This window comes from Alexandromys fortis, unplaced genomic scaffold, assembly GCF_014885135.2.
Source record: "Alexandromys fortis isolate MF-2015 unplaced genomic scaffold, M_Fortis_MF-2015_v1.1 scaffold_80, whole genome shotgun sequence".
NCBI lineage: Eukaryota > Metazoa > Chordata > Mammalia > Rodentia > Cricetidae > Alexandromys > Alexandromys fortis.
This window is the reverse complement of record NW_026068174.1, coordinates 4,596,546-4,614,295: the sequence shown is the minus strand read 5'-3', so window position 1 is coordinate 4,614,295 and position 17,750 is coordinate 4,596,546. Positions and strand designations below refer to the sequence as shown.

Genomic DNA, 17,750 nt, shown 5'->3' with positions numbered 1-17,750 from the left:
TGTTCTTAAGACATTTCTCCTTCCTCCATGAAGCCTCCCCTGATCGTTCCAGCCCTGGCTTCGTGTTTACATGAGCCACTGTAGGCATATTTTTTACAGTGTTTGTTTGTTTTTATTTTTAATTTTATTTTATTGAGACAGCGTCTCACTGTATAGCTGATCCTAACTGGCCTGGATCTTGCTATGTAGCCCAGGCTCAAACTCCCGAGATTTGCCTGCTGCCTCCCAAGTACTGGGATTAAAGGCGTGTGCCAATACCCCAAGCTCTATTTTTTATTTTAAATTACGTGTATTTGTGTGTATGTCTATGTGTATATGCATGCTTGTGTGAGCATGTGAGGGGCATGTGTGTGTGCTTGTGTGGCGTGCACATGAGTGCAGGTGCCCTGGGAGGTCAAAAGATTTCCTCAGATGACGCCGGGCGGTGGTGGCGCACGCCTTTAATCCCAGCAATCGGGAGGCAGAGGCAGGCTGATCTCTGTGAGTTTGAGACCAGCCTGGTCTACAAGAGCTAGTTCCAGGACAGGCTCCAAAACCACAGAGAAACCCTGTCTTGAAAAACCAAAAAAAAAAAAAAAAAAAAAAAAAGATTTTTCTCAGATGGAATTGCAGGAGGCTGTAAGTGCTGGGAACTAACTCTGGTCCTCCTCGATAACACAGCATTTTCTCCAGCCTCATTGTCTTGTTCTGTCTCTAAGGGATAAGGGATAAGGGATGGCTCAAAGCCATCATCCAGCCTCAGCCTCCTGAGTGGCTGGGTCTACAGGCCAGTGCCACAGCTCAGGCTCATTGTGGCCATATCCTTGTCCTCGGCTGCATGGAGGCAACCAAACCTCAGCTGGCTACTGCATCCCTCAGCCCAGGCTCCGATTCCGACTGACCGATGCATGACTGTTAATCTATAGGTGTGCTATGGATCCGTGGTCTGTGCCTTCTGTGAGGGCTAAGTCTTTCACTGGAGGTACAATGGGGAATTAAACAGATGCAGGCACAAAAATTCAATTAATAATAATAATTGCTGCCATTATGTGCCAGGCATTCTGCTGAAGGCTTCCTAATTGAGCCCTTTGAGTCCTTTTAACAATATCTTAGATCAGTGGCTCAACCTCCTAATGCTACAGTCTTCTAGTACAGTTCCTCATGTTGTAGTGACCCCAACCATAAAACTATTTCTGTTACTACTTCATAACTGGACTTGTGCTACCGTTATGAATCATAATGTAAATGTCTGTGTTTTCTGGTGACTTTAGGTGACCCCTGTGAAAGGTCTTGCTTTGGGGTTTACTTTGGGTTTTGAGAGAGGGTCTTACTAGGTAGCCCTTGCTTATCCAGAAATAGATAACTAGACATGGCTGGTCCTGAACTTGAGGTGATCTCGCCTCTGCCTCTCGAATGCTGGGATTATAGGATGCACTACCATATGCAGCTCACAGATGTTGTATCTTGCATGCATTTTTATCCCTCCCTGGTCTCAATGTACAACCTTACACACAAATAGGACAGTTTAGCCATCCCTACCTTGTAGAAGAGAAAACTGAGGCTGTGAGAGCCTAGGTAGCTAAAATCCCACTCCAGACTCGGCAGTGGCTCCTGACTTCAGCCGAGTCAGAAAGATGATCTGGGATTGAGAGTGGCGGGGGCATGGGATGAGGGGAAAGCTTCGCCCCCTCCACCCACACAGTGTTTCACCACAGAGGCCCAAGCCAGCACCTACCTTGTGCACCCAGTCCTTGCAGTCATGGTCCTGCATGCATTTGTCCAGCGCCCCAGCAGATAGCACCAGAACAAAGTTTCGAGCTGCCATGACACTCTGGATGAGCTTGTCCTCGAACTTGCCGGCTTCCAGCTTCTCCACGTCGATGAAGACGCTGAAGCCGTGCAGCTGCAGGTGCACCTTCAGGAGGCTGAAGAAACAGGGTCAACACTGTGGCCCCGCCCCAAACCCCAGCCACCTGCCCACCCTCCTCACCTGGCCAGCTGGGACCCCGAACTCCGCCGGTAGCTGATAAAGACATCTGGGGTGTCTTCGCTGGGCTTGCTGCCAGCACAGGGCAATGGCGAGTGTAGCATTTCTGGGGCCAAGAAAAGGGACACGGGGGTGAAGGTGGCCCCTCCCCACCTCAGCGCGAGGTCTATCCTCTTAGCCCCCTGTCTACTCACACTTCTCAGGCCAGTCTGGGCAGAAAAGGTCACTGAGGGTCACTGAGATGGAGAAGAGGGTCCCATGGGAAGGAAAGTCACCCCTCTGCTAGTCCTGGGCAGGAAGGGTCAGTGGTTAGGGACACTGACATGACTCTCCAGCTCTCCCTGCCTTCTGAACTGCAGACTCTAGCCAGTTGCCCACAAGCACTCCAAACTGAGCCTAGGTGAAGCCCTTCCTTCCCCTTGGCCCTTCTTCCTCATTTCCACCAGGAACCCAGGCTTCTGCCTCAACTCCTGCCTAACATCTTAGTAAAAAGCTGGTGCTCCTCAGCTTCAAATGCTGCCAGTGTCCTGGCACTGTGAGTGTGAAGGACGGCAAGGGGAGGTGTACTGAATATACCTCCTGGACACCCCCACCTCAGCCGGGCTCAGAACAGCCACAGCAACCTGCAGCTAAGCCAAGATGGCCAATGCAAAGCCGGCCTCACAGAATCTAAGGAACTGGGATGAGACTGGGAACGCGGCTGTGCTTCACATCACCGTGAGGGGAACTGAAAGCTGGGCACGGTGTTGTGTGCCTGCCATCTCAGGGAGGTGGCGGCAGAAAGATCACAAGTTCAAGGCTAGTCTCAACTATATAGCAAGTTTAAGACCAGACTGAACTACATGAGACCCTGTCTGATCACATACACACTGACACACACTTACGCACTGACACACATACACACACACTGACACACACACGTGCTGACACGCATACACACTGACACACACGAGAGAGGGAGAGAGAGTCACATTGCTCCCAGCCAGGATCATCTAATTCACTAAGCTTGTACAGGATGCTGGCTGTCAGCCTCAGTGCTAGGGATCCAGCAGGAAACCAAACAGAGCAAACTCCACCTTCGTGACGCTGCTGTGCGGTAGTCCGCACAGGCTCCTTACTGTGTGGAGTCTCCCTTCAGTTTACTCAACATCTGGGACTCCCTGCTGCAGGTGTCCGGCACCAGCCTCCTCAACGGGCTCCTGTGGCAGTTTGAATGCAAGTGGCCCCATAATCTCATAGGGAGGTGTGGCTTTGTTGGAGTAAGGGTGGCCTTGTTGGAGGAAGTGTGTCACTATGGAGACAGGTTTTGCCATCGCTTGTGTTCAAGATACTGCCCATATCTCAGCCCACTTTCTGATCAAGTTGTAGCCAGCACCGGGTCTGCCTGCACGCCGCCATGTTTCCTGCCATGGTGACAATAGACTGAACCTCTGAACTGTAAACCAGCCACTCCAATGCTCCTTACACGAGTTGCTGTGTCATGGCGTCTCTCAGCAACAGAAACCCCAACTAAGACAGCTCCCCAAGCCACTTAGGGTTAACCATCCCATTCCACATGCCACATCACCAGAGGGATCTCCCTAAAATTGCCCTCTGAGTAGGTCATTGCCCCTATGAAAAAACCAAAACCAAAACAAAAAACTGCATGGGCCAGGAAGATGGTTCAGCGGTAAAAGACACTTGCCATCAAGTTTGCCAACCTGAGTCCAATCCCTGGAACTCAGGTGGCCAGGAGAGAACCAAGTGACCAAAGCTGACTTCGAACATCCACACGGGTGCTGCGGCATGCTTGCCCCCCAATTCTGACACACACACAAGTGTAATAGGATAAGAAACCATGCATGGCCAGGGAATGTGGCTCAGAAGAGAAACACATGCTTCTCAAGTGCAAGGCCATTGGCTTGACTGCAATACCACACACACACAAAGACAATAAGACGTGAAAAATGTAAACCGTGCGTGGTGGTTCACACCTGCAACCCTGGCACTGCGGAAGGGAGGAGGGTGGAGAAAGGGGGACCCCCAAGCCAGTTGTCAGCTTAGCCAATTGGGGAGTTCTGAATTGAGAGATCTTGTCTCAAAAACTAACGTAGCTGTGGTGGCACATGTCTTAGAGCCCAGCACTGAGAGGCAGAGGTGAGGGCTCTATCAGTCTGAGGCCAGCCTTGGTCTATTTACTGAGTTCTAGGTCAGAGGGGCTGCGTAGTGAGACCCTGTCTCAAAACAAACACAACACAGTATCGAGCAATAGAGAAAGAAGAAGACACCTCAACACTGGCCTCTGGATTCCATGTGCAGGAACACGCACTCACCCACAAGACACACAAACAAACCATACACATATAAAATAACAAAACAGCCAGATGTGGTGAGCACACCACCTTTGATCCCGGGAGGCAGGGGTAGGTGGATCTTTAATTCAAATCCAGCCTGGTCTACAGAGCCAGCTCTAGGAGAGCTAGGGCTCTGAGAGAGAAACCCTGCCACAAAATTACTTCATTAATAAAACTAAACTAAACAAAAAGTGAAAACTGCAGCTTCTTTATACCTCAGAGTAACAATTATTTTTGCCTTAGAACCTTACAGAGAGAGAGAGAGAGAGAGAAAGAGAGAGAAAGAAATCTTAGCTGGATGCCTTTAGTCTCAGCACGTGGGAGGCAGAGGCAGGTCAATCTCAGAAGTTCAGAGCCAGCCTGTTCTGAGGCTCCATAGAGAGATTCTGTCTCGAAAAATGAAACAAAGCAAAACAAACAAGCAACAGCAACAAAAGAAATCATAGAGTTTCGTTGGGAGCTAAAAGATAAAAGCTGACCTTCTTGAGGTAGAGGAGACCGTCCCCAGCGCCAAGTCCATGCTTAGCAGGTCTTGTTGAACAGAAGGATAAATGAGTCGACTCATCTTCTAATAATATTCATAATTAACACCACACACATTTGCCTGCTTATGATGCAGAAAGAAAAATCAAACAGTGGGCTCAGATCCCAGTCATTTAATGGCTTTTATAATCTTGGGAAATGTTTTTAAATTCTTTTATTTTCATTTTATTATCTCTAAAACGAAAGCCTATGATAGAAACATTTGATTGCACAGGGCACACTTTTCAAAATACCTCAAGCTGGACGCTGGTATGTTTATTTTTCAAGTTCAGGTCTCTTTCAAAAAAAATGTTTTCTTACATTTATATATTCATGGGGTGGGGTGCCACGGAGCCTGTGGAGGCCAGAGGGCAACTTGGGGGAGTGTATCCTCTTCTACAGTGTGAGTCATGGAGACTGATCTCAGGGCATAAGGCTTAGCCACAAGAACCTTTGCCCACGGAGCCACCTTACCTCTTATTGTACTTTAAAAGTCTTTTAAAAGTTGATTTAAAATACTGAACTCCTACTAGATAGAATGGTTATAGAAATAAGTGGGTTATCTTTTGGTCTTTATTTTTTTAATATTTATATACTTATTATGGATACAATATTCTGTTTGCATATATGCCTGCTAGAAGAGGACACCAGACCTCATTACAGATGGTTGTGAGCCACCATGTGGTTGCTGGGAATCGAACTCGGGTCCTTTGGAAGAGCATGCAATGCTCTTAACCGCTGAGCCATCTCTCCAGCCCTGTCTGTTTGTTTTTTGAGACAGGATTGCCTCACGCGGCCTTGGATGGCCCTGGACTCCATATGTAGACCAAGCTGTCTTGAACTTTCAGTAATCCTCCTGTCTCTGCCTCCCAAGTGCTGGGGTTACAGGTGCATAATTTCACACTCAGTTATGAGATTATACATTAAAAACTTACTACAAGAGCTGAAGAGATGACTCAGAAGTTAAGAGCACTTGCAGGTCTTCGAGAGGACCCAGGTCCAGTCTCCGGCATTACAAGGTGGCTCACAACCATTTGTAATCCAGTCATAGGGGCTCTGATGCTCTAGTCTGCTTTTTTTTAAAAAAGATTTTATTTATTATGTTTACAGTATTCTGTTTGCATGTGTGTCTGCAGGCCAGAAGAGGGCGCCAGATCCCATTATAGATGGTTGTGAGCCACCATGTGGTTGCTGGGAATTGAACTCATGATCTCTGGAAGAGCAGACAGTGCTCTTAACCTCTGAGCCATCTCTCCAGCCCCCTCTTCTGGTTTCTATGGGCACCAGAAGCTCATGAGGTACACACACACATACACACTCAAACTCATATACAAAGTAAAAATCAGTCTTAAAAAAACTAACTGCGATACCTGGAATACACAGTTATGGACATGTAAGAGCTAGCCAAAGAGCGACTGTCCAATGAAAGAAGCCAGTGAGGAAAGGAGACTGCCAGTGCCCTAGGCTCTGCTGGGATGTACTGCCAGAACCCAGGCTGTGTAAGCTGCCGGATACTAGGGCAAGCCTTCCCCAACCCTCACATCCCCTCCCCAAACCACCAGTGCCCTTCAGTGGCACCCATGTACTGCCCTACCTGTTCTTATTCTTGCTAAAGCTAGCCCTGCCTGCCCGTTGCCCTTCCTGTTCTCCCTGCCCACCCCCCATCCCTCAAAACCTGGACAACACCTCCTCCTCTCCAAGTCTGAACTTGGGTGACCAAGACAGGCAGTGATTCCTCTGGGCTCCCACAGGAGTCCTGGGAATGCTTCCTACCACGGCCACCTGCTGATTGTATACCTCCTATCTCCCTCCCTGGTACCCATCTCAGGTGGAGGACTTCTTAAGGGCAAAAGGCCACAGGCTCATCTTTCCATCCTCAAAGCCAGACTAACCCAGTCAGATGCTCACTCCTCAGGGAGGTAGATTCTCCAGCCTCTCCCTTTCAGGATTGGAGCTGGAGTGGGGTGGGGTTCCCAGGTGGGCGCGCTTACCTCGGGCTGCAGAGAGGATACGTGAGCGATGCACCCCCAGGCGGATGCCACAGTCCTCCAGGAGCTGCTGCTCTGACACGCGGTGCAACAGGGAGCGATCCAGGCCGCAGCTGACCAGGCCGTAGGTGTACTGGCGGAAGCGAGGGTCCAGGCTGCCTAGCCAGTCTGCTAGGTTGCTGCGGTCGCATGTAGCGTAGCTGGCAAAGGTCTTGAGCTCTGTGAGCTCCCTAAAGAACCTGCCCAGCAGGTAGAAAACGATGTTACAGTTTTGATGCTAAGGGTGCTAAGCATGGGCTGGTGGCAGAGGGGGAGACTGGGTTGGACTGACTGGGGGCTCCTTGCCTCTTGCGGGTAATGCTCGATTTCATGCCCAGGTCTGTCTGGAGTTCTTCCTCTGTAAGCCGTAGAAGCAGGTCACCATCTACCTGCTGATCCTGGGGGAGGGGGAGAAGTGAGGAAGGCTCTCCTCCTCCCTCCGCCCCACAGCGCAAGATGCAAGGGAAAGGAACAGGAGGTGGCGGTGGAAGCCGATGGGACTCTGAGGGTGGCTAACTGAGGGTTTCCCACCCCTAAAAGGCCGCGGTGGCGCTGCTGGCGTGAGGCTTACAGGGCACGCTGACGCCTGTGCTCAGAACGCCCCCAGCAGCCCGTCAGGAATGCGCCCACTTGGTGTAGGGGGAGATGACTGCCCGCGGCTCTACCCGAAAGTTCTCGCAGTACTGGGAGAAGCCGATCTGTTGCAGCCAGGTCTGGACTTCGGCCTCCTTCCAGCTGGCCACGCAGGGCAGGATGCGCCGGGGTACCTCCTCGCCCAACAGGCGCAGCGCGCGCTTCGCCAGCGCCGACGTGGTGCCATTAGTGGAGTAAGAAACTACGCGTTTCAAGCTCTGGATGGCACCGATGTCGCTGAACACCTTAGGAAGGAGGACGGATGAGGGGGGAGCCTAAGGTTCTCAGCTCCCCAGCTGCCACCAGACGTGCCCAGTCCCATTTCTCTTCAGAAGAAAGGCCCACAAACTGTCCTAGCCTTGATTACTAAGTCACGCGTGTAGTCCTTTCTCCTCCGTCCCCCCCCCCCCACACACACATGCAGTTTCCCTCCTGAAACGCATCCACTCTTGATTATGAGCTCCAACTTCCACGCCCATCCGCCCTGGAATAAAGCCTCAATATGGACGCTAGGTGGCAGCAGACCCTAAATCCCATACTCCCAACTCCCACATCAGAAGTGTCCCTAAACCCTTAGTTTTTTTCTAGCTTGATTGGAACCCCACTAAATCATAGGAATCCAGATAGATTAGAGACTCCTCCATACATTCCAGTGACTCCTTCAATTTTACAAAAAGCCAAAACGTGTTCCAGAGGGGGAAAGCTAGCTGCCCAAGGTGACGGTAAATTGGGAAGTAGGCAAAGGCTGTGGTTTAGATCTTGGCCATAGGGATCCTTTGTGACTCAGGTGACCGCCATTTACATCGAGGTCCTCTTTCTCCGGGGGCCATCTCTTTCCCAGACTCTAGATGCAGGTGGCTTAGCTGCCAACTGAACCTCTGCTGGGCACCCCGGGCTCAGTAGTGCCCGCGGGTCTTCCCCGCTTCCCCTGTGACCTCCACCCAGTTTACCGCCTCATGTTCACGACCAAGAAGCACCGTCAGCCCCCTCGCCCCTTCCCAAGCATAAATCCCTAATCTGTCTGCTTCTCTCTGCTATCGTCCACATTCCTTCCTTTCTTCCTCCACTTTCTCTGTTTGCCTCCCCAGCATTCACAACAGCCTCAAGCTACCCTTGTCATCCCCGCTTCTACAGCAGCCAGGTTGATATTTGTAAAAATCAAGGGTCTCCTATTTTAAAACTTCTCAGTACCTTGTCTTGTCCCCAAAGACCAAGTTCAACTTTGAGTCTTGTCTTCAAGGCCAAAATGACTGGTCCCTCTACCTTCTGATCGCTTCATCTAAGTCCTTATACTTTTTTTTTTTTAAAGCCCTACCTGGCCTGGAACTCAATATGTAGGCCAGGCTAGCCTCAAAGTCACAGAGACCTATCTGACTCTGCAGACATGTTCCATATCGCTGTCTATGCGACCCTTCATTCTTACTAGTACTCAAACCCCAGTTGCAGATCACTTCCTCTGAGAAACCTTCCCAGACTCTCTCTAACCCTTGAGCCACCTCCTCTGCACCAGTACCTTGGTCTTGCCCTGTAGGCTCTTGATGGCAGCCTCAGCACACAGATAGAAAGCCCCGATGCACTGAGCCTCCAAACGCGACGAATCGAGCAGCAGTACCAGGCTTTGTAGGTCGTCCGGTCCGCGACCCTGCCTTGTGTCACTGGCGTCCACCAGGCAGCGGGCAAAGCGGCCGGGGTCCAGGGATGCCACGAGCGGCTCGACGAGCGCTAGCGTGCCAGAGTGCTCGACCTCGCGCTCCACCTCCTTGTTGGTAGCCAACACCGCCACCGCCAGGCAGGCATGCAGCCGCAGCAGCTCGTCCTCCTTGGAGAAGGCAAGAGGGAAGAGCCACTCGGCGGCGCGCTTCTCCACCATGCATCTCTGCACCGCCTGGCCCCCGTGCAACGCGCAATTCGCCAGCGCCAGGGCGCAGTGGCGCAGCAGCGCCGGGTCGGTGCGGCGGCACCAGTACAGCACCGCGTCCAGACCGCCGGCCGCCACCAGCCGCTGGCACGTCTCCTCTGAGTGCTTGAACATGTGCTCCAAGATGCCCGCCACGCTCCGTGCCAGCTCCACCGGTTCGCGTTCCTTTGCCAGGTTCAAGATCACGCCCAGGCCTATCCGCGCCACACGGTCCCTGCCGGGCGACAGGAGAAAGAGAACGTGATGTGGTTGCAGTCTCCGGAGCTTGGCTTTCTCACGGAGGCCTGGCCTGATCTCTGGGCCTCACTAGTGTCGGAAAAGACACCGCAGGCAGCAGCCTTGTCCTCTTTACCTTCTCCCTAAAGCTGGCTGAATGCTTCCAACTCTATGGCCGATCCCTGGGCCCCCGGGTTCTTCTTTGCTGCTTTCTAATTGCCAACACCTCATTTGTCAACTTCAGTTTCCTCACCTTACGAACAGGAAAATAATACCTATCTTACAAAAATATTATCAGGACTAACAAGATAATCCATAAAGAGGATGGAGAGATGGCTCAGCCGTTGACTGCTTGATGCTCTTGCAGAGGGGCCCAGAGTTCAGTTCTCACAAGTGCCTATAACTCCAGTTCTGGGGAACCTTTGCTTTCTCCTGGTCTTGGAGTGCACCTGCACACACATGCACACACAAGCACAGAGACGCAATAAAAAAAAAAAAAGAAAACAAATTTTTAAAAAGATCACCCGTAAAACACAATAAACGTGAACCTGTCATTTGATGTGTCGCTGGAAGTACATCACTCTTAAGCCTGTCCTCGAATGATTCCTCCCTTCATTGTCCATGACTGGTGTGTGCTAATTCATTTACTCGGTTGATACTGTTTGAGGACCTCCCATGCACCCAACTTGGCACTTGAGAGGCTGATGCTAAGCAGTGAGTAAACCTGACTACATTTTATTCAGCCAACAAGGCCAGGGGTGGACAAGTAACCAATAAGAGCTCAAGTTCTGAGTTAGTAAGGCACCATGCTTAGCAAACTGGATGATGTCATGGAGTCAGGATGTGTCTAAGGAGATTTTATCTGGGAAATAATATTGAGAAGCCTGCCTGCAAACGACTCAGAGAAGAGCCTAATGGGAGAAGGGGGGGGGGAAGAGCCAGGACAAAGGCCCCACCACGGATGAGCTAGCATGTCTGAGGAAGAGAAGGAAGGCCAGGGATAAACAGTGTCTAAAATCAGTCAGGAAAAAGAGGAAAAACAATAAAGCATTTACTTATGCACAGAGTGTGTAAGTAAATATTCAAACCAACAAAATGCAATGAATTCAATAGAAAAATGAGCAAAGTCTTAGACAATATATGAAGAAGAAAATCCAAAATACGGCGAACATAAAGAGACACTGCAACCAAGAGACACCACAGTCTTCTGGGTAGTCAGAGGAGTAACAATTGCCTGGCAGGTGGGCAAACACAGAGGGCGGGAGGGTTGGGACGGTCCTGAGCACTGTGGGAGGGGTGCCAGCTGGGCAGGTCAATCTGGAGAGCAGGCAATCTCTCCTAAAAAGAGTCCAACTGAGGGCACAGGTATCAAGATGCTTGACACGGTGCTATTTGTGAAGCGAGGAAGTTAGAGCCATCAATACCAAGCCCAGAAGTAATTGGACAGGTGCTCATCCATTGTAACAAATGACTGAGAAGATCTGTAACGTTGTAACACGAAAAATCTTTTTCATGATTATTGTTTTGGTTTGTTTGTTTTCCAGACAGGGTCTCACTATGTAGCTTTGGCTATCCTAGAACTCACTAGACAGACTAGGCTGGCCTCAACTCACAGAGATCCACCTGCCTCTCTGCCTCCTGAGTGCTGGGATTAAAGTGTGTCCCAGTACATCTGGTATGTAACATGAAGGGTCTGATGACCTTAATGTGGAGCTGGAAAAGGAAACGTAGTGCACTATATACCACAGTGACATTTGTGTGAGTTAAAAATGCCTGCACGCAGAACAAGCCTGGAGGTTTACCAGGGTGGGCACAGCCGCACACATCTCTAATCTCAGCTACTCCAGAAGTTGAGAATTAAGCTGGGCATCGTGGCACCACCTTTATTTCCAGCACTTGGGAGACAGAGGCAGGCATATCTCTGTTAGTTCTACAGAGTGAGTTCTGAGAAAGTCAGGACTGTTACACAGAGAAACCCTGACACAGAAAACCAACCAACCAAACAAACAAACAAAAAAGAAGTTGGGAATTGAAACTCAAGGCCAGGACTAGATTGTGAGTTGGAGGTAAGCTTATGTAATTTAGTGAGACCCTATGTCAAACAAACAGAAAGTTGGGCAGGCAGGCAGGCAGACAGACAGACAGGCGGGCTGGTAAGAAAAGTGCTTGTTTAACGTGTTCAAGGTCCTGACTCTAGATCCTAGCATCATAAAAGAGAAGAAAAGAACGCATCAGATACATGAAATGTGTTCAATGGTTGCTTAGGGATTAGGTCAGGAGGATGTTTGGGATGTAAGCCAGGAGAAGGGGATCTTGCATTGCAGATGGGTGCAGGCACAGGCTTTCAACTTTTGGATGAGAGCTGGTACCCCTTGGGGAGCTAACCACACTCCCACATGCTAAAGCAGAGGGTCCAAAGAAAGAGAGGGGAAGAAATCAGCCCTGACAGTCTCTTCAGCTTCCTCAAGGACTCCGTACAGGAAGCTGCTGAAGAGCTTCGGGGAAGGGATGTCTAGTTTTTGTCTAGGCTTTAAGGAACTGGCTGCTGCAGGGAAGGTTTGCCCAAGACAAATCCTTAAGGTTGCCAGAAAAGTAAGCAAGCTGCCACTCTCCTCTCCAGGCAGAGATGAAGGCTTCCTGCCACACTTACCTCCATAGACGACATCCCCTAGTCAGGTGACTTCCAAAGACTTAGTGGACAACAGAATTCTTGCTCTGTGGATGCCAGAGTGACCATAGTGCACAGTGTACAGGGCATTGCACACTTGTGTGGTCTGGTTAAGTCCTGGACTTGCTGTAAGTTCAGCAAAGCTTTCCTGACCTCATTACTCCGCCTCTCTACAGCCCACCCCCAAAGGAACAAATGGTCCTAACTATCCATCCTGGAATCGGAACTCAGGCATTCCTTTCACCAGTGAGGAAAGCTAAGGTCAGAGAGAGGTCATGCCAAACCCGAGGTCTGTCTCTTTGTCTCGGGAGTTCAAGGTCCTTCACCTTCACTTTGGACTAGGTCAACTCTTAGGCTATCGGGGCTAGATGTGCCTAAGAAATCATCTCAGGACTGGGGAGTTGGCTCAGCAGGTAAGAGCACTGGCTGGCCTTATAGAGTATTTGATTTCAATTTCCAGAATCCAAATAGTGGCTCATAATCCTTTATAACTCCAGGCCCAGGGTATCCAATATCCTCTTCTGACCTCTGTGTGTACTGCACACGCATGGTACGCAGATGTGCATGCAGGCAAAACATTCATTCACATAAAAAGAAAAATTGAAAGAAGAAGCCATCTCATCTAACACTCATATTTTCAGAGGACTCACTGAAGACTCTGTGAAGTAAAGGCGTATTTGGGAACATCAGTTCACAGCTGGAACTTTATTCCAATCCCTAAGTCTTAGCCTCTAGCCCTTACATGGAAACATCAGTTCATACCTGGAACTTTATTCCAATATCTAAATCTTAGCCTCCAGCCCTTACCTTTTCCTTCACCCAGAAATGTTCCTGAAGTTAAAGCTGTGTGCTGGTTGTGAAAACTGTTAATTCCCTTCCCAGTTCTGCTGTCTGAGACTGTGGGTCTGATGAAATGGCCATAATCTTTGGAGGTACGCAGCTCTAGTTTCAAATTCCAGCTGCCAAGTAGGGAACAGTCTTGTGACTATGAGCAAATGTTTGTGTATGCTCCACCCCTCTCTTGAAGGATATACAAAAAATTAGTCCAGTGGTTTTCCTCCATAGAGGAGGCTTCGTTGAGAATTTTCAGTATTATACCTTTTTTGCACACATTTGCATTTTTTGAATTTATGTGCAACATTGTTCTTTCCTTATATTAAAAAGCAGTCTCCTCTATTACTCACTCAGTATTCTGGGGGAGGCCATTTAGCTTCCCTGAGAGTATGTCCTTTATGTTCATTCTGCTCCCCTGGTGGGGTGGCCTACGACTTAGAGAACTGTTAGATGGTGTCCTCACTGGGTGTCATGGTACCAGGTCTGAAGAGCCCTGCACTGTTGGCAGTTCAGAGGTGAGAGAAAGTCATTTGGGATTCTGGGAAGTGACTGCAGCAACATCCTGGGGAAGACTAAAGCTGCCAGAGTAGAATGGCAAAAAGAGTCAGTGAGGAGGCTGATTGATGGAGGAGGGGAATCCTCACAGTGTAAACCCTCAGTGTGCTCCTCTCTCTTTCCCTTCCAGTCTTATCCCTGCACACTCAGCAAGAACGCAGAGCCCCCCCCCCCCCCCCCCCCCCCCCCCCCCCCCCCCCCCGTTTCTGGGGCAAGAGCTTGAAGGCTAGGACTTGTGCCCTGTCCTTGGTCCTGAAGCAACACCCCCTGTGTTTGGGGACTGGTCCCTAGTCGTTACTCAGTCATTGTCATTGTTGAAAATATATCAGTATGTTTGCATCATGCACTCCTGCTTCTCCTAGGGTGCTCCCTGTACCCACTTTCCACAGGCACTAGTTCTAGCTTCTTAACCCACATACCAAGCCCTCACCAGTCAGACTGGGCCCCAACACATTCAGCAAGCATCCACTCTATTTTCAAGTTCTATATTCACGGCCCAAGCCCATTATAGGCCACCAGGTGTTAGATGAGAGAGGTAAGGCAAGCGGCATCTTACCTTGGGTCTCCCAACCTAAACTGTCCTGTATGTGCATTTTTGACAGTTGTATTCTTTCCACGTGATTTAAAATTTCCCTGGTACTTGTGAGGGCAGCGTGCTGAAAGTGACTTTTCTAAAAATTTCTTAGCTAAGAGTCTGAGGTTTGGGGGAGAATTGGGAATGCGACAACCCGTTTTGCTCTGGCACCAGAGGATTGGGAAAGTGAGCTCTCTGAGTGCTTCATAATTCAGAGAAGGTCCCAAGAGGTAGGTGAAGGACAGCCAGCCAGGCTTAGTCTGTTCCCACAAACAGAGGAAGAGAATGTGTCTCAGTTTTCTCTGCCCCCACCCTCTCAATCCAGCAAAAAAACTTTTTGTTCCTGATCAGACACTGCAGAATGAGGTCATGGCTGGTGGAAGGTAGCACAGAAGGGCACCCAGATGCAGGGGAGAACTATGGGCTCAGGCGGCTATCAGCAATGGGATGCCAGCTCCAACCACCTCCTCTGCCCTGGCCTCTCCACACCTCACGGTGCTCTCCCTTACCGGTTCTCAGCCACCAGGATCTGCTCCAGCAGGCGCGCGGCCTGCACGCGGGTCTCTAGCTCCGGTGCCTGCAGCAACCGCAACAGCAAGTCGAGGCCACCGTCCAGACGTATCGCATCGCACAGACCCTGGGCCACCTCGCGACCCACGGCCGGCAGCAGCCAGGCCTCCTCTACTAGCTGGAAGACCTCGGCGAGGCCCGCGCCCACCGCCCGCGCCGCGCTTGCCTGCTTCAGCTCGGACAGCGCTTGCTGCAGCTCCGGCAGCGAACGCTCCAGGGCGCCTTGCACCTCGGTGCCCACCCCAGGCGACACTTCGCGGGATCCACGGCCCGCGGCCCACCACGGGCTGGCGCTACCATTCCTATCCGGCCCTGGCACTGTCAACCGATCGGCGCCCGGCCGTGGGCTCGACATGGCGAAGAAGCGGCACAGTTTGTAGGCGGAGAAGAGCAGCGTCAGGACCATGGGCGCGGGGCAGCAGGGGACATGCCGGGCCTGGAGGGGCGGGGCCTGGCGGAGAGACCCCCCGCCTTGGGAGGAAAAAGCAAAAACCAGAACCTGGCAAGGGCGCTCAGCCGCAGCGTCTGGGGAAGGGGATGCCGGGAGAGGGAAGCAAAGGATGGAACCGACGCGGGAAGATAGAGGCGCCGGTGCCCAGAACAAAGCACGGCTCCAGCCTCTTGCTCGGTGATGCTGAGATGCTCAACAGCAACCACGCCTCTGAGTAGCCAAAGATTTGACGCCCCGCCTCTAGGTCTCGCAAGCTCGACTTTCCCGTCGGCTCAAGCCCCACCCCAGGCATCACTTGGCCACGCCTCCTTCGAGGTGCGCCAGACTATGGAAAGGGCTGGAAAGAGTCGTCGCTCCCCATAGCTGGCCCTGCCCCGGGTCGATGTGGTAGGGAACAGGCTGAATGTACCCACACTCCCTTCGGATGGTTAAAGAATCGCAGCTGAGATTCTCCTCCCCCCTTTTTGTTTTTCTACACGGCAGGGTGCAGTTGAATTTTTTTTCTCTTTTAATTTGTTATTTTTTAAAACAAAAAACACTGTCTTTTTTCATTATACATACCAATCCAAGTTCCCACTCCCTCTCCCTCCACTTACCTCCCACCCCATCCCATCCACTCCACAAAGAGGGTAAGGCACATGGCTTTGGGGAAGGTCCAAGGCCCTCCCTACTGTATCTAGGCTGAACAAGGTATCCATCCAAAGAGAATAGATTCCCAAAAAGCCAGTACAAGCAGTAGGGATAAATCCTGGTGCCACTGCCAGCAGTGAGATTCTTAAGGTCCTTTAATTCCTGTTTCCACTTAGGCTTCATGTGTCTATAGGGAGTAAGATTTAGTGCTTTATTTTGTTTATTTTGCTGCTGAGACTACTGAGACCCATAGAGAAGAGACACCAAAGGCACACTCCCCTGTGATTTCAGAACAGAGAACTTAGGGGCTTCAGAAGCATACTGGTGCTTGGAATTTGGTTCAAGACCTGGTGTTCTGTACCAATGAGCATTTTCTTCATAGAGGGATCACACTTTCCATGTGAGTGTAAAAGTATGCTCAACGAGTCTTTATAGATGGGGTCACTGAAGGTGAGTTCAGGGCTGGTCCACTGAGGACCAGTGGATTAGTGGGAGCCTCAGGAATGGGCTCTGGGAGTGGAGAAATGGTTTTGTCCTTAAGAGCAACCATTCTTAGCTGGGCGGTGGTGGCTCATCGGTGGCGGTGCATGCCTTTAATCCCAGCATTCAGGAAGCAGAGACAGGCAGATCTCTGTGAGTTCGAGGTCAGTCTGGTTTCAGGAGGCTCCAAAGTTACAGAGAAACCCTGTCTTAAACAAACAAACAACAAAAACCTTTATCTTTAGGAGGTTGGAGAGATGGCTCAGAGGTTAAGAGCACAGGCTCTTCCAGAGGTCCTGAGTTCAATTCCCAGCAGCCACACGGCTCACAACCATCTGTAATGAAATCTGGTGCTCTCTTCTGGCATGGAGGTGTATAAGCAGGAGGAACATTGGATACACAATAAATAAATAAATCTTAAAAGAGAGAGAGAGAGCACTCATTCTTGCAGAGGATCCCGATTTGATTCCCAGTGCTCACGGCAGCACACAACTGTTCAAAACCCAGTTCCAGGGTGTCCAAAGTCCTTTTCTGACCTCCACAGACACCAGGCATGTGTGTGGTGCAGATACACACACAAAATAAAATACATAAATCTAAAGGTAAAGAAAGGAGGCCAGGTGGTAATGGCACATGCCTTTAATTCCAGCACTTGGGAGGCAGAGGCAGGTGGATCTTAGTGAGTTCGTGGCCAGCCTGGTCTACAGAGCAAGTTCTAAGATAGCCAAGACTGTTGTTACACAGAGAAACCCTGTCTCGAAAAATAAAAAAACAAAATAAAATAAAAAATAAAAAAAAAAGAAAGAAAGAGAAGAAAGGAATGGGTTGTGACCAAAAGCATTAGGGCCATTGCTTCCTGTGCTGTGGAGCCCAGCTGAGAGAACCATGCTTCCACAAGGAGAGGCAAGAAATGAAGCTTTGTTCTTTTATGATAAGAAGAGAAACCTCCCCCAGAGCGCTTAGCAGCTCTCCTCCCACCCCTCTCCTCTCCACTGCCCCAAATATTCAACTGGGAAGTGGGGGTCGGATGGGACAAACATCTAGTCGGGGATGGCCCTAATCAAACAATAAATCATTGACTGCGTATTTGCTGTTGATGAGGCCTGGCGCCATGGTCCCATTTTATGAAAAGCAAGACTTGGAGAGATGAATGTAACCGGCTCACAGGGTGACAACACCTGCTTTCCTTCTGCCTTCCCAACCCACCATGCTATCCCAGCTGCCCATGACCCTCCTGACTCTGGTCTTGGCGAGGGTTCTATTTCCCAGCACTCCTAGGGGTAGGGTTCTGGGAATGTGACCCTTTGTTGCAGCTGTGTTTGGAGGAGGGGATTAGGGCTGGGCCAGAGGATGAGCAAACAGAAGCAGAAACC

The 17,750-nt window shown here is 50.4% G+C and overlaps 1 protein-coding gene across 3 annotated transcripts in view; it reads right to left on the bottom strand.

The window, feature by feature from the left end:
* Sarm1 (sterile alpha and TIR motif containing 1) overlaps window positions 1-15,448 on the bottom strand; it is a 22,229-nt gene extending 6,781 nt beyond the window's left edge. For 2 of the 3 annotated variants that reach the window (XR_007589574.1, XM_050128742.1), the window contains exons 1-7: window positions 14,756-15,446; window positions 8,995-9,613; window positions 7,514-7,726; window positions 7,155-7,246; window positions 6,813-7,048; window positions 1,970-2,072; window positions 1,715-1,904 (exon numbers count right to left, since the gene is read on the bottom strand). Coding sequence is in view for 2 of the 3 variants with exons in the window: in XM_050128742.1 (XP_049984699.1) it covers window positions 1,715-1,904; window positions 1,970-2,072; window positions 6,813-7,048; window positions 7,155-7,246; window positions 7,514-7,726; window positions 8,995-9,613; window positions 14,756-15,222 (1,920 nt within the window). In the remaining variant the exon portion in view is untranslated. Of the gene's footprint in view, window positions 1-1,714; window positions 1,905-1,969; window positions 2,073-6,812; window positions 7,049-7,154; window positions 7,247-7,513; window positions 7,727-8,994; window positions 9,614-14,755 lie in introns of all 3 variants that reach the window. The other variant, XM_050128743.1, reaches the window with a different exon arrangement.
* Between the last annotated feature and the right edge of the window lie 2,302 nt (window positions 15,449-17,750).